Source organism: Rhamphochromis sp. 'chilingali' (assembly GCF_963969265.1).
Source record: "Rhamphochromis sp. 'chilingali' genome assembly, chromosome: 4".
Lineage (NCBI taxonomy): Eukaryota > Metazoa > Chordata > Actinopteri > Cichliformes > Cichlidae > Rhamphochromis > Rhamphochromis sp. 'chilingali'.
The window spans coordinates 35,292,328-35,308,273 of NC_137948.1; the positions used below are offsets into that span (position 1 = coordinate 35,292,328).

The 15,946-nt window shown below is 39.8% G+C and overlaps 1 protein-coding gene across 6 annotated transcripts; it reads right to left on the reverse strand.

Moving 5' to 3' along the window:
* Positions 1-7,066: 7,066 nt before the first annotated feature.
* LOC308395532 (uncharacterized protein) lies at positions 7,067-10,452 on the reverse strand. Of its 6 annotated transcripts, none has more exons than XR_013971403.1 (4): positions 10,238-10,452; positions 8,678-8,728; positions 8,322-8,417; positions 7,067-7,778 (listed from the first exon to the last, which is right to left on the reverse strand). XR_013971403.1 is itself a non-coding variant. In XM_080880415.1 (4 exons), exons 1-4 carry the CDS (start codon positions 9,899-9,901, stop codon positions 7,461-7,463), a joined length of 480 nt encoding a protein of 159 aa, XP_080736541.1. In that variant the 5' UTR covers positions 9,902-10,149; the 3' UTR covers positions 7,067-7,460. The 6 variants fall into 6 exon arrangements, 1 of the variants encoding a protein (XP_080736541.1); XR_013971404.1 differs by having other exon boundaries at positions 8,674-8,728; positions 10,238-10,426; XR_013971405.1 differs by lacking the exon at positions 10,238-10,452 and adding an exon at positions 9,900-10,150.
* Between the last annotated feature and the right edge of the window lie 5,494 nt (positions 10,453-15,946).

The window sequence follows — 15,946 nt, forward strand, 5'->3', positions numbered from 1 at the left end:
GACATACACCCCTACGGTGTAATTTTACATGTAGTTGTTTTTTTACTGTGTAATAATATTCAGCATTGCTATCAATACATTATTCAAATAATGCTTCTCTGTGCAAAATGGGATTAAAAACATAAACTGTGGGATAGTGTTATTCCGTGATTTGAACCGGGGGAACAAATCGTGGCAGGATCAGCCTGATATTTTTTGTATCGCACTCTAACTTTACTGTATAAAGAGCTAACATCTCCAAAATGTCAGGAGTAGTTAGTCATTACAAGTGTTTGTGAACTAAAAATCAAGAATGTGGGACACTGTTTGTCCGTGATTTGAACAGCCCAGCGCTGCTCCCGACGAAGGGAAAACCAATTCTGCAGGGGAGACCTACCTCAGCACTTGTGCAGGTGAAACCAAAGGGAAGATATGCTTCACCATATTTTCTCATCTTTGGCTTAGAATAAAGTTGGTTTGGAAACATATTCAGCGATGCTTCATCTCCTGCTTTGCGTTTGTGTAGGCGCCCCGTGCTAGCAGTGTCCAAGGATTTTGTTTTTTTCCCTTTGTGGCGGGGCGTGGCCTGCGGTGCCGTGCAGAGGAGGCGGACGCACCTGCACGGCATCCGCAATCACGCCCCGCCGAATTAAATATTGTACTGGGTCCTGTGGTTGGGTTGTTGGTGTTACGTTGAGCTGGAAGCGGGAGAGCTGCAGCTCTGAGTGCGAATGTACAGCAACCGTGTAGGGATTAATAAAAGCAGCAAAATGCCACTGGGTCTGCCGTGGTCGTTTACACCCTTTTTCATACCCCCCCCCCCCCCCGCAGCCTGCAATGGCTCTGCACCCCCCCACACACACACACTTTGGGAAGCTCTGGCCTAGCCCCATCTTATCTCTCTGAGCTGCTGCAGCCTTATACACCCACCCGCTCTCTCAGGTCAGCTGATCAGCTGCTCCTAAATGCATCTGACTGAGCGTAAACTTAGAGGAGATCGTGCTTTTGCTGTAGCAGCTCCGAAACTGTGGAACGATCTGCCTTTAGAGATAAGACAGGCCCCTTCTCTGCCTGTTTTTAAATCACTCCTGAAAACCCATCTATTCACCCTGGCCTTTCACTCCTTGTGAGATGTTGGTTTTTAGTTTTAGTTTTACTTCAGTTGTTTTAGTTGATTCAATGCTGTTTTATCTTGTTTTTAAATATAGGGCTGTTTTAATTTTTATGTATTATGTTTTATTTTTTACTGTTTTGTTTTATTCCATTGTTCTTAACTTATTTACTGTACAGCACTTTCATCCTGTGCCGGGTATTTTAAAGTGCTTTATAAATAAAGACAGATTGGATTGGAGCGAAATAAGAAACAAACTTATTTGATGCTCAGGATGTGGCCCCATTATCACACTGTAATTAATTAAGTAATGCTGAATTCTCTCGCAGCTGCTCTATTCCCATGTTGTTGCAGTATATTAATGACTTACCTCATTTTGTGGATGGATTATCTCAGTTATTCTCCTGACTGAAGTTTGATCTGTTTACAGCATCCTGCCATGCGATTGCATTTGTCCCTGACCACCAGAAACCCTCATGCTAACTTTTACAGCTTCACTGTTTCTATGCTAACAAAGCTGTGTCGCTAGCAATCATGTAGCACATCATTATATACCAGCTAGTCAGACTTCAGTAACCCTACAAAAGTCACTGCTGTTTAGTGTTCTGTCTTCATTTCCCATATGGAAAAGAAATAGGAAAAACTTATAAAAGACTTGCATCAGATTTGGCCTACTTTATATAGTGAGTCATATAAGGCTTATATGATTAACTCATGAAAGTGGCCACTTTCTCATTACTTTCATATATTGTTTTAGTAAGTATCCAAAACATACCAGTTTCATTTGTAGAATTTTTCAAGGGATCTTATATCTATTTTCACTCTTGTGTGCTTTTCATACAAGTTTCACACAAGACAGATACAAAATTTATAAGATTTATACATATATTTTCCATATGGGTTATGTTGGAAGTGATAGCAGAGCTGTACGTTTTATTTTTTTCAGAAATCTCTCAGTCAGAACATGGTATATCATGTTTAGGTAGAAACTAGCACGCTAACTTCCTGCTAACTTCTAACTCCGTTAAATTTCATAAATTCTGTTTTCATGGATGCCTGAATGTTAAACTTAATTGTTACACCTAAGCAGCAACACAGATCATTTAATAAAGATATTAAAGCTATTGCTATTGCAGAAGCTTGGTATTGAATCTGCCCTGGGCCATTTTGTTTACAGCGAGCTTGAGAACATGTGCTGTTTGACTTGCAGATTGAAGAAGGTGATATCAGGGGAGGAAGGATACCAAGAACTAAAGTACAGACACATTACGCAGAAGTAAGAAGACGTTTTTAGAAAGAGGAAATATTCTGCAGTTATTCAGAGGTCATTTACATAAAATGGACAGATGTCTAGTTTACCACTAAAAGAATGTCAGAACAGAGGAAAGAGGAGCTGATGTCTGAAGATATCCAGAGCAGAATAAATACATCAGGAAAAATGCCATGGAGTTTGTTATGATGACATGACATTTTAAAACTTTGTATGACCTTTATTGACATGTTGACAATACTCACCACACCTGTAAGAATCACTGTTTTTTTTAGTTATGATGCTTTTGTCCATTTGTGACCAATAAATGATCATGTAGATCTTGACAATCTCAGTGGAAGCAAAGAAAATTTTAATGCATTGTAAACATCAGCCCACTCTACATCCCTACAAGGTTTTATCAGAATTCAATCAAAACTTTTCCAGCTATCGTGTTTATAGGCAGAATGACACAGATGCTATGCTACCAAAAACATCACCTCATTGGCAGAGGTTATAGAGGGCATGATGTCAGCTTGATATAAGCGATCATTACATGATTACATTACATGTTTCTTCATCTTCATCATCTTCTTCACCAAATCACTCAGAGTCGTAAACATTTCACACAGCAGACATTTTGATTTTTTCAGCTCTTGCTGAAATCCCTCACCTAAAAGACTAGACGGGCATGGACTGTAACAGGAAGGTAGCAGCAGACAAAACCACCCTTTAACCTTCAATGACTCAGTTGTTGTAGCTTATTAAATAAGGAAGGCACAACAAAACAGTAAACAGCTTTAATCAATAAACAGATTTACTGAATGATGAGAATCCACACTGAATTACTGAAACCAACGGTTTCTCAAAACAGCAGGATTTACTGCTAACATCATCATCTCATTAAGAGCATCCTTTAACTTAAAGATCCAGTTTCATTTTTAATGTACCTGCAGTCATCTTGAAGTTATATAGAAAATTTCTTCCAAAAAATGAAAAATAAATCTATAGTTTTCTACAATGAATCACTAGCTAGTTAGCAAGCACTGTTACTGTTAGCTAAAATGGTCGTTCGCTCTGTTTTTTGCCGCTGCTCCTAATGAGTAACAAGGTATTTGTGTGTCACAGTGAATCACAATAACCTTTGTTTTATTTCAATGAAGATGATTTACAGAGAATGTGCTGTTTTGACTCTTCATCCTGACTTGCAGATCGAACAAACAGATTTCACATGAAGAAAAAGAAGAACAAAGAACAAAGAGTCACTCTCACAGAAGAAGTTGGCATTGAGCAGATGTTTGTTCTCATTGCAGAAGATTTTGCTGAGTCATCACCCAAATGTACTCAAATATTTACACATGCCAACAAATAATGAGAAATGCAATAAAAGGTTGTCAGTAAGTTCACCAATTGTATTGATAACTTCCGCTGCCATGTTATAACTAAACCAGAGTGGACACTAGTATAGATCACCTGGTTCAGCATGTGATCCATATGCTGTAAAGCTATTGCTATTGCAGAAGCTTGGTATTGAATCTGCCCTGGGCCATTTTGTTTACAGCGAGCTTGAGAACATGTGCTGTTTGACTTGCAGATTGAAGAAGGTGATATCAGGGGAGGAAGGATACCAAGAACTAAAGTACAGACACATTACACAGAAGTAAGAAGACGTTTTTAGAAAGAGGAAATATTCTGCAGTTATTCAGAGGTCATTTACATCAAATGGACAGATGTCTAGTTTACCACTAAAAGAATGTCAGAACAGAGGAAAGAGGAGCTGATGTCTGAAGATATCCAGAGCAGAATAAATACATCAGGAAATTTGTTAAAGGAGTTTGTTAAAATGACGGTGAGCTGTAGGAACGTGTTCCCAATCTTTTGCTACTCCTCAGCCTCGTGTTTTCAGTAAAACCAAACAGCAACAATCAGAGGCTGACTTAGCCTCCCATGAAACCAAACTATGAGAACTTTGAGAGGACGACGGTTCACCAATGTGAGGCAGCAACGTTTTTCAGAGACTGTTCCATGTGAAGTCCAGCTGTGGACATAAAACGAAATGACTGATTGAGCGTTATTAGTTTAAGCTCCAACATATGCTAGCAGGGACAACAAGAAAACCACAGTTGTTGTTATGGGCACCAAAAGCACACAGCATGCAGCTAACATGCAGCTAGTGCACATGGTGTTTGTCAGCAGCAGAGCTCTCGTACAGAACTCGTTTGTTCCACTGTTACTTTTAATAAAAAGAAAAGACGCACTAAGCCAGAGGTTGCAAACAGAATATAATGGCTAATGTGCCTGGTTGGTCATTAAACAGGACATATCACACTTGTTGTTTCTGTAAACTGATTGTTTATTATGAATGTTTATTTTTTTCATTTACTTGCTAATTTCTTTATTTATCCAAACAATGTAAGAACACACATTTTGCCATGGTTCTGGGTCATTTTCACCCAGCTTTCTGAGTTTCTATTCTCTGTTTAGTTCCCTGTTTATTGGGTTTGCTTGTGTCTCTGTCCTCTACGTCCCTCTCTGTGTGTTCTTGTGGATTTCCTTGTGTCTTGCTTTCCATCTTCTGTTCCCGTGTTCCCCTCAGTGGGTTTCATCCATGTTTCTCCAGCTCGTCCTGTCTCTTTCATCCTCTCTCTCTCTCGTGTCCCCTCGCTCCCTCTCGTCTGCCTCTCCTCCACTCCTGTGTCAAGCTCGTGTGTCAGTCTTGCGTTCCATTGTCTCCTGTTTTATTTTGACAGTCTTGCGTCCCATATTCAGTGTGTCCAGTTTGCTTCCTCCTCCTTCCCATTACGCTCATTTATCCCAGCTGTGTTTCCTTTTCCCTCATCACCCTCGTGTGTATTTGTGTGTAGCTATCATTCAGTGATTGTCAGGTCATCTCTTATGTTCACGCCATGTCTCCAGGTTTCCTCGTATCCACACCTTTATCACTCTTTATCAGCCCAAAAAAACGGCTCACCTTCTGATCGAACTCACTCACACCTCAGTGTCTGCATTTGGGTCGTCCTCCTCTCACTACGTGACACATTTACAGAAGCAGCTGGTGTGATTATTAGCTATGTGCACACCATAAATCTTGTTTTTGTATATCACAAAAGGTCTAAACTCATCTATGTTTCAGGAAAGTTTCAGCAAAACAATATTTCAATATCACAAAATCCATCAATTTTAGGAGTATTTCAAGAACTTTTGGTGGTGTGCATGTTTCCTGAGGGGAAAAAAAAGTTTTTCTAATCGACTGAATGTGTGCCCATGTTAGAGTGAAGATGTGTCGGAAGGAGGGTCACTCTTTCAAGGGTGCCAGTGTTCACATTTTGGACAGAGAAGGCAGATAGTTTGAAAAAAGGAGTGAAACAAGCCTTTTTTGTCCACTGTGAATGACCATCTTAGAACAGAGGGGGTGGCCTAAAACACCAGCTGTCTGCCACTTATAATCCAGTTTTGAGATCCCTACCCAGGCACCTTAACACCCACTCACATCTTGTCTCAGTTGACCTCAGCAAGTCACATGATAGGGTGAGGCAAGGTCTCATAATGGTTTCACCCAAAACCTCTCTGCTGATAATGAACCACACCCTTTTTCACATCTTAAAATCTGGGACTCTCCACCATTTGTGTCATACGGCCCGAAGGCCACCTTGAGAAGTGCAGACACCAATGCAGGAACAGCGATCAGATTCACAAATCCTTACTGAACACACTATTTACAACACTAAGAATGTGTGGGAAATGAATGGGGTGAGGTAGACTGAACACTGGGACTGAAGAGAAGTAACTGACTTGTCACGGAGCTGGAGCAGAGAATGGCTAGAAAGCAGGGAAAACAGGATTAGTGGTGGAGTCCCAGAGTCTGGGACATGTTTGAGAGTAAGAGGTTGCTTCTTTGCAGTGGAGGATGTTCTCCGGCTAGAGGAGGGAATCGCAAACAGAGTGAGTAGCTGGCTGTGCAGTGAGTTTGTCTGTCCTGAGGCTGAGAACTTCCAGAGCTGACTGGAGAGCAGGAGGGCAGGCAGCTGAGGTGAAGAGAATCCTAAATTCAGACAGCGAGGCTAGACGGTTGATGTGGTGTTGTGCTGGAGGCAGCAGACTACTGTCGGGGCGAGTGGTAAAACCAGGACTGTGAACACAAGGAGATGAGTTAAGACAAATGCACATGAACCCAAAGAAAACACCTGAGGTATGTGGCCTGATACCACCATTAGTACACTGTAAAACCTAATAAGTTCACAGAACTCAAAAATTGTTGTGTAACAGATTACACAACAATTTTTTAGTGATGTTTTTAAAAGTTTTAAGTTTAACTAAAATAAAAATTATAGTTGCAGTTGCCTTAAATTACCTCAATGTTAACTCATAAATGTTGATATTCCTCAACTTATAATTAGGGAGTAATAAACTCAAAATGTTCAATTTTTTCAACTTAATTAAGGTGGGAAATGCACTCAAAATATTTTACATATTGCAACTCATACGATGTGGGAAATAAACTCAAACTTTTTCATATTTTCTAACTTATAATATGGGAAATAACACTTAAAATCTTCAATATTTTTTAAAATACTGTGGGAAATACACTTACAAATAATTCTAAACTGTTTACCCAGTAAATTATAATCAGCTAAAAGTGTTAGAAAACATGAAAGTAACAACACTAACAATTTAACAACTTTTTATTAAACACAATGTGCTTTTAAAAAGGCACAAACAGAGCTCACTCATAAAAAAGTGCTTCATAAATAAAACAAGAGAAAAAGACTCCAAGGGTCTCCATCTCAATTCTAAAATTCAATAACATTTTCAGTATTAACAGCAATTGCAGCTATTAGAACATTGATGCATTTAACACTTACTGTACCTTGACAGCTGCAGCTCACTTTCTTTTTTTAAAAATACATAAAAAAAACAGTACTGGTTTCCACTGCTGTACTTATAGGGAACAAACATCAAGGCAGTGCATTTACGTATTAGGCAACAGAACATTAAACATGAATAGTGAACTGAACAGTCATTCATCTTAAATGTGAGGTAGAAGAGGCAAATGATTAGGAAAAAAACAAACAAAAAAGCTTCCTCAATACTCAGCTTAACAAGTAGTCCATTCTGAATGATTCACTCATTGAACAAATCATTCTTCAGCATCAGTAGACGCCCTTTCAGTGGTTTGTTGTCCTCAAGGCACATCACAACCTTCTGGATAAATGTGAATGTAAGCTCAAGTTTCTTTGGGTATTGTAGGTCTAATGCATAGATGTACCCAAAGAGCAGGAGAAATGACTCAGCCAGATTTGTGGGACCATTCACAAGTATTTCATCCTCAACGACAATGCAGATGCTTTCGGGACTGAAGAGGGCCGAATCAGTAGTGTCATCCGTGACAACTGTCAGCAGAGCCACAGGAGTGTCAGTGAGGTCTGGACCATCTGCTGACTGCAAAACAAAAATAATACAAGAATGAGTTCAGCCCCACAAGGACACAAATCATGCTATTGATTAGAGGTGTGAATCTTCATAAGTCGCACGTTTCTTTTAGGATTATAATGTCAACGATTTAATTTGATATTGCGATACATCATGATGCATTACAATAATCTTAATTTGGGTTTGGTTTCAAAACATATGTGTAAATAAATGTTTTCAATAATAAATATATGCCAAGATATTTGTTTTTGTTATTTACCAAACATTTCTCTGACCACAACATGGCACCTCCAAAAAAATAGAACACTTGAATTTTAAAAAGGGAGATAGTTTTTATCTGCAGATTTTTTTTGTATAATAATCTTTCAACTATTTTCATGTTTTCTGGTTTATGCGTAACAATCTTCTTGCAATCTTATTCAACAATAGTTGATATATGGGAGAAAACAAGTCAGATGAGGACTGTGTTGAACATCCTTCCTGATATACACCCTGGTTCTCCTTGAGTTCTGAGCGATGTCATATGGTTGATGCTGAGGCCAGTACACTTACATCACAAGTCCTGAATAACGTGGAGGCATCTTCACGCAGGTACACAGGAAGTGCACGAAGGACGAGGGCCCGTCTTGTATTTACATCATGCTGTTCCTAGATGAACACACAATATCTATTAGAATAGTATTTACACAAATGCAGAGTAAAAACAAAGTGTTGGATAGCCATGTTCTGATTGTCATTGTTATAGATCAGGGGTGTCCAAACTTTTTGTGTAACGGGCTAAACCTGTCAATCTAGAAGGGTAACCCAAAAAAAATCTAAAAATTTTGAATAATTCAAGGCAAAATTCTCTAGTTTCTTTGTATTTATTTTTTATTTAAATTGGGACACAAATTATAAAACTCACCCACTGACAACTGGTGAAATGTTGACTCTCTGTAGCGCTCTTTGCAGTCTGATATCTGTAAACAATATGTGCACAAAGACGACTTATTAATGTTCAAAAACATTTTTTGCACAGCACACACACACAAGTAGTCAGCTGATCTCATCTGATGCAGATCTGCTCCTTGATCAAGTGACATTTGTCCGGATTTTTGGCACGAGTGACGTCGAATCAGCACCGCAGCTGGATGGCCCGATTTACATACCCAGCGCAGCTGATACTCACCACAATAATTTACTAAGATTATATGCACTCCTGTTATTAAGTCCAGTTCAGTCTGTTAATGTTAACCGTTTCAAACTAATGTTGATAGGTGTGTTGCTAAGCTTAATAACTTAAATAACAAACTTGAAATTTACCCGTCCTATTTTCCCTTTTATTGTTTTTTCTCTGTGCTGTAAATCTTCTGTCTAAGAAGAAATCTGAGGCTGCTGTTCTGAAAATAAGCTACCAAAGCTTTTTCTGAATGAATCAATAAAGATCCATTTATGGAAAGCTGTGATGAAAGCAGTTTTGTCTTTAATTATATTCAACAATATAACATATTCGACCACTTTTAAGTGATTTTGTGATCTTTAATACACTTTAATACACTAAAGTTAAGGTTATTTACCTAATTTCTAGTAAGTAGCCCTCAGTGAAAAAAGTTTGGACACCCCAGCCTTACAGGTTAGGGAGTATTTGTGATCCGCACAGTCTGCATCAATGATTCTTTCTTAGCCTGGGAGCAGAACGCGGCTCTTTATTTTAATTTCATTTCAATTTATCTAGCAAAGATCGATAGGGTCTGGCTTAAAGGTGTCAAGGAGGCGCCTCAGTCTGGCTGGTTGAGCCTTGTCGAATTAGCGCGAACAATTTAGCTGAACTTCGTTCGTAGCACCGAGTTCGACCAGTGTATAATGTTAGGCTGAATCAGGCGATGCATTTTTCCGCAAGCCTTGACTTGTAGAGCTCGCTTAGTGGAATACCCCTCTAAACTGTTAAAAGGATTTCGAGATTATCTCACAACCACACATTTGAGACTACGAAAAAATACAAACGTGTCTAATTACCATCATGATAACACACTCATGTTGTTTATTATTGTTCGCTTCATGCTAGCACACACACACAGCTCAACAGCGTAAACTACTGACTGTGTAACACGGACACTTATTGAAATAAGTATACTCACAATACGCACGTACATTACCGGCGAATACGACAACCAGTGGAAAGTTTTAGTAGAAAGTTCAAATGCATGGAGCTAGAACTGCCACCGTCAACTTCCCGGGCAAGAATACAATGCATTATGGGAAATGTTGTCCCCCACGGAAAACCGCCAAAACGTTACATCATTCTAATTTGAAATAACATTACGTATTTGTCACATTAGAAAACTTCTAAAATTACAATTACTTGGATTCGAATTCATTTATAACAAACATTCACTGTGCACAAAGTACGAATATATTTCCAGTAAAAAATAAAAAAAGAATGTTTATCGAAATTAAATTTAAACAAAACAAAAACACGTTAGACTTACCAAATTTAGGGCAGTTGATGAAAAAAAATAAGGTGGTGGTCGTGGTGGGTTGAAGTTGGGGACTCTTAATCCACACGGGCTGGCCAAAACTTCCCCGTATCAAGGTAAATTCAAGATGGCTGACTAAGCTTTCCTGAGGGAGCGACAAGACTCCACCCACCAGAACGTCACTAATATATGCTTCTTAAACTTTTTGAGCGTTCCAAAAAATTTAGCTAAAAAATATTGAGCCCTATTCAATTAAAGCTGCATAAAAGCCAACAGAGCTCAATACTTTATAGTTTGCTCAACTACAAAACGACATTTGAGTGTTATGAGCTTATTAGTTATGAGCTAGAACAACTGTTAGGGATTACAGTGTAGCTGACAGACTGTCAAAGGAGAGAAGACAACACCTGGGTTTATATGCAGCCTACTGATTGCAGCTGATGAGACACAGGTGAAACAGATTCTCCTGGGATCTGCCTCCAGGTGCATCCTGGGAAAACACAGCCAGCCTTGAAGGCACACCCACCACTCACTCAGATCATGACAATTTGGTCTAGAACTGAAGAAGTTTCTCGGATGAGACGTGAGATGTCCTAAGAAAATTCCAGTTGCTTTTCTTTCCAAGCTCCTTGGACTTCTAAAGACTTCAACTTTATTTATTTAGTCCAGCCAACATGTTGAGTGCCCCATTTTCTTTCCTAATGTCCTGTGGGTTTAGAAATATTTCCTGTGTGCAACATTTAGAGTTTGGCACATTTATATTTGTGTCTGATAACAACAGCAGACTCTGCCTTGCAGCTAATGTGCAGCACAGCTGATTCTTTCTAGAGTTTTTATTTATTTATTTGTTTCATTTTTTATTGGAGTCCCCTTCAGTCACAGTCTTGCTGTGAAACATTAACACATAAATGAATGTGCATTTAAAAATAAAATACATATTATTTATGTATTTATCTATTATGTATTTATTTAATATTTATGGGAAAAGTAGTTTATAATGTAATACTGTAATTTACTTGCACCTTCCATACTTTACACTTTCACTCTGACAGATCTACTGCCTGGAGCGAGGCCTGTGATCCCAGAGGAGCTATGAAGGAAACCGAGTTTAGGAGCTGGAGATGTTCCAGCAGTGATCATGGGTAACACGCGGTGTTTGTACAATAATATGAACACACTTGGTTAGCTGATTGATTTGTTTGTTTTTAGTTGCAGTAATTTATAAACTATTGTAATTAAATTGACCTATTTGATATCTTACATCTACTTTATTTATAACCTGTTTTCATGGTAAATTTGTTTTGCTCTTTTATCATTTTTATGAATGGAGTTACTGTGAGTATAATATGGCTTTTTTGACAAGAATGTGTGTAAGAAATAAAAATTTGTAATGTAATGTTAATTAAATCATTTAAATGATTATGTAAATTAACATCATGACATACAAACACCCCAAAACATGGTGATAGCAACTTTATTTATACCCAAGCATCAGACAGAGAAAGGCAAAAGGGAATACAATCATTTAAGTATGTATGAAGTTGAACTGTGTGTGATGCTGCTTAACATCCATCTATACAGGGACAGCTCCTAACCACCCAGTTTATTTATTTGGCTGGTTGGTTGGATGGATGGATAAGTTTCAGTCAGACAGTTTCTGATCAGTCTGTTGGAGGAGGGATGATGTCAGGACAGAGATGAGCTAGAATGAAAACAGGGGGAAGAGGAGGGGAAACATGCTATTTTGTACACTGTTGTAGACACTATTGAAAACAGTGTCCTGTCTTGTTCTGTTGCCTTGACCTCACACACGTGTGGCTCCATTAAAGTGTTTTCAGTGAGTAAAGTTATAAAAAGAAATTGTGAATGAATCCCACACACATAGAGACTGTTCAGGAAGTGATCCTGAGCTGCTGCTGTGAGGGTTTTTTTGTTTTGTTTTGGGTTTTTTTGTATTGTTTTTATTTTTTGGGAGAAATGTGCTGCTGGATCCTGTTCTTGATCCCAAGCAGATAACATTTTATATTCAATGTGTTGTACGCACAGGTGGCATATAAATCTCCCTAATCCCAACCTAATTCTAGCAAAAATTAAGTACTCTTAATATTTTAAAAAGAAGGCGAGTGACGGAAGAGAAGGCGAGTGACAGGTAAGTGACGGAAGTGACGGGAGAAGGTAAGCGAATTATGCGGTAGGTGACGTCAGACGCCGGAGATTTGGCGGAAAAAAGTAAATGGTAGCATAGAATTTAAAAAATGCTTTAAAACTTCAAGTAATCCAAATACACTAATCAATTGTCATTTAACTAACCACATTTGTCCAACTATCTCCAACACCCTGGAGGACAATGAGGAGAGTTTAGACGCTCTCCAAGATTTCATCGACCGGTGCTTCCACGACCTACTCTCAGAAAAATGATGATGTCTTCATGGTGTTTTGAATGAATAGAAATGTGACACATGAGAAAGCGTGTCTTTGACTGTTCCTGTATAACTTATTTTCAGACTAGTTGACAAATTATACTCCGGTCATTTGATGTTACCAAGATAGATGTTCTTTTGTAATATAGTAAATTTTCTTTGTACATTACATTTATCCACCATCATACATTAAGCCAAGAAGAGGTCATTATACTAACAAGTCGTGTCAACGCTGGGCACGTGGTTAAAATTTGTAATCCAGCCAGGGTGTAAATATCACTCAGCAGCCAGTCGTAGGGCTGAAGCAGGTAGCATCAACACATAAATCTACCCAGCTTAAATCACGACCACCTCTGACCGAAAAGCTGTAGATTTTTCTTGTTTGCACAAATTAATTCAGATTCACATTAATTCCTTTCACAGCTCCAACAAAATGAGGAAGAGGAGGGAGAAAAACAATTAGATTGAATTACAATTGGGTGGAAGTCGAGGACAAGGAGAAGGAAACAGGAAAGTCGTCTGCATAGAGGAAAACTGTAATAGCAGGCTTGTACAAAGTGAGGCTTTGTGCTCACATTTGCTGCAAACACTCGTTTTACCCTGTTTTGATGCAGAATTCAGTTGAAATCAGGCAAGAACTGGACTTGTTTTTTATAATGAACTTTTGCTTAACTATGTAATATCAGTTTGCTACTTCAGTATAACATCACCGTCACTCTTAATGCCTTAATTTGAATGTTTCCAAGAAAAAAGGTTAAAAATATTTAACCAACTGAAAAACCTACAGGCAGACGTTGTTTTATTATAAGAGACTCACTGGCCTGTCACAGGTTTGAATGAACTTAAAACACCTGAGTTTCCTAATGTGTTTTCAGCCTGTTATCATTCTAGACAAAGAGGAGTAGCAATTTTAATACAGAAAAATATTAATTTCACAACATTCGACACAGTTATAGATCCAGAGGGCAGATTCCTAATCCATAAACTATCTATACTTAATCAAAAGCTATGTATTGTAAGTTTATATGGTCCAAAGGTTGATGACCCCTCATTCTTCCACAGATTTTTTAGTGCACTTTCTGAACACCTAGATTGCACACTTGTTCTTGGGGGCGACCTCAAACTGGGGTTAAATGAAGAAATCGATAGGCTCAATACAGCAGGAACTCAGTGCAATTGGCAATCCACAAATATAATCAAACAGTATATAAGCAACCTTGGTCTTTGCGATGCATGGCGTTCCCTTCACCCCAACAGTAAGGAATATACTTTCTTTTCACATGTCCATCACTCCTACTCTCGCCTGGATTATCTCCTAGTCAGCAGCTCACTGCTGAGTGACATTTCAGACACTGAGATTCACCCTATACAGGGCTCGCAAAATTCCCTTCTACTGCAACGAGCCGGTCTGCTTGCCTCCACCCCAGAGAGAAGGGTTACATCTCCTGGGTCTAGGTACGGTTTGCCCCTCTGGGGGCAGGGTACCGGGACCTGGGATATAGAGTATGTTTGTGGAGTGTGAATGTGTGTACATTTGTGTCTGTCTCCACGTCAGGTGAGCACCGAGTATTTGTTTGTGTATATGGGGGTGGAAAGGCACGTTTGTGTCTGCGTGCGCCTGTTCATCTGTGTCTATATGTCAGGTTGGGTCTTAGACTCCACCCGTCTGGGAACATCTCAGGCTCTCCGAGGTATAGAGACTTATCTCCCCTCACCACACTCCCTGCCGGTGACTGATGCCCTCAGACATTGGTGTGTTGGTGGCTCTTGGTGTCTGGGGCTGGGTGCTCATATATGTACCGCCTCACTCTTGGTGGCCGATTGGTGGGGTCTGGCGCCTGTGGCCCGGCTGGGCCCCTTCCGGGGTGTGGGTTGCCCTCAGGCCTCTGGCCTCTGGGCCTGAGGCTTGGTCCTCTCTGGCACAGCCGGCTGCCGGCAGAGCCTGCAGGCACATCACTGCAACCCCCTCTGGCCTCTGCTCTGTGGCTGCTGGGTGACCTCTCGTTTGGGCCGTGACTTCTCAGAATAGAACCAAGGGGGGAGCAGATATAAAGAAAAGAGGAGGGTGCCTAGAACTGAGCCCTGTGGTACACCACACAAGAGAGCAGCGGAGGATGACACATGGTCACAGAGACTGACACAAAAAGTTTGCCCCACCAAGTAGGACATGAACCACTCCAGCGCAGTTCCTAATGCCCACCCAGTGCTCCAAACAACAGAGTAAAATGGCATGATCCAGTGTATCAAACGTAGTTGTCAAATCTAAAAGCACAAGAACAACATAGTTCCCAGCGTCAGTAGCTAAAAATATGTCATTAAAGCTTATTCAGTGCTATGAAAGGGTTTAAAACAAGATTGAAAAACCTCTAAAACATTTTGCTTTCCCTGGAAGGTCATTCATTGGCTGTAAACTATCTTTTTAAGAATTTTGGAAAGAAAAGGTTTGGAGATGGGCCTGTAATTTGCTAGAGTCATTGGATCAAGAGCAGGTTTTTTAATCAGGGGTTTGACTACAGCATGTTTAAATTTTTCCAGGGACTACACCTGACATCAAACTGTGGTTTACCAGCTCGAGAACCAAAGGTCCAACTGTAGGTAACACCGCTTTTAAGACTCGAGGAGGGACAGCATCATTTGGAGACCCTGCAGGCTTAGAACGACCAACAGTCTCCTTTAAAGAGGACAGAGTGGCTCAAACCTGTCAAAGACAGCAGAGCAGGGGTCATGAGCACAAGGACAGATTTGGACCCTGGTGGAGGAGACCTTCTCACTACAAAAGTGTAAAAAATTTTCACAGGCTTCAGACGAGGGCTCCATACAGTCAGTACGTGGTGCACAAAGAACAGGATTAGTGGTTTTAAATAAAACACGCAGCTTGTGGCAGTTTGACAGAATAATGTCAGATACGCCCAGCTCGACAGCACTCACGTGTGACAGCTCGGGTCGTGTCGTTCAGCCAGGGCTCAGATTTAGTTTTAGGGTGCCTGGTTTTTAATGGAGCCACGATGTCCAAAGCAGTCTGGCAGGTGGAATGAAACCATGAGCTTAGTTTCCCAGTCTGGCTGTATAAAAACTCCAGGTTAATTACCTTCTTTTTTCCGGGAAGAAAAGCAAGGTAATTAACGAGGAGCAACACATTAATTTTTTTAAAAAACAAGACATATTCAATATTTGCATGAAGAACGTTCCAGCCAATGGAGTGTTGTTGATAAAGTTCTTCTCTGTGATTGGTGACTCCATGACCACCAGTACAGTGAGAAGAGGTTTAAAAAGTCCCAGCACAGCATTCACTGCAAGCTGA

Coding starts and splice junctions, on each gene's coding strand:
- LOC308395532 (XM_080880415.1), bottom strand. Junction 8,418..8,677: donor CAACATTTCACCAGTTGTCA/GTGGGTGAGTTT, acceptor GTGTTCATCTAG/GAACAGCATGATGTAAATAC. Junction 7,779..8,321: donor CGTTATTCAGGACTTGTGAT/GTAAGTGTACTG, acceptor TTTGTTTTGCAG/TCAGCAGATGGTCCAGACCT.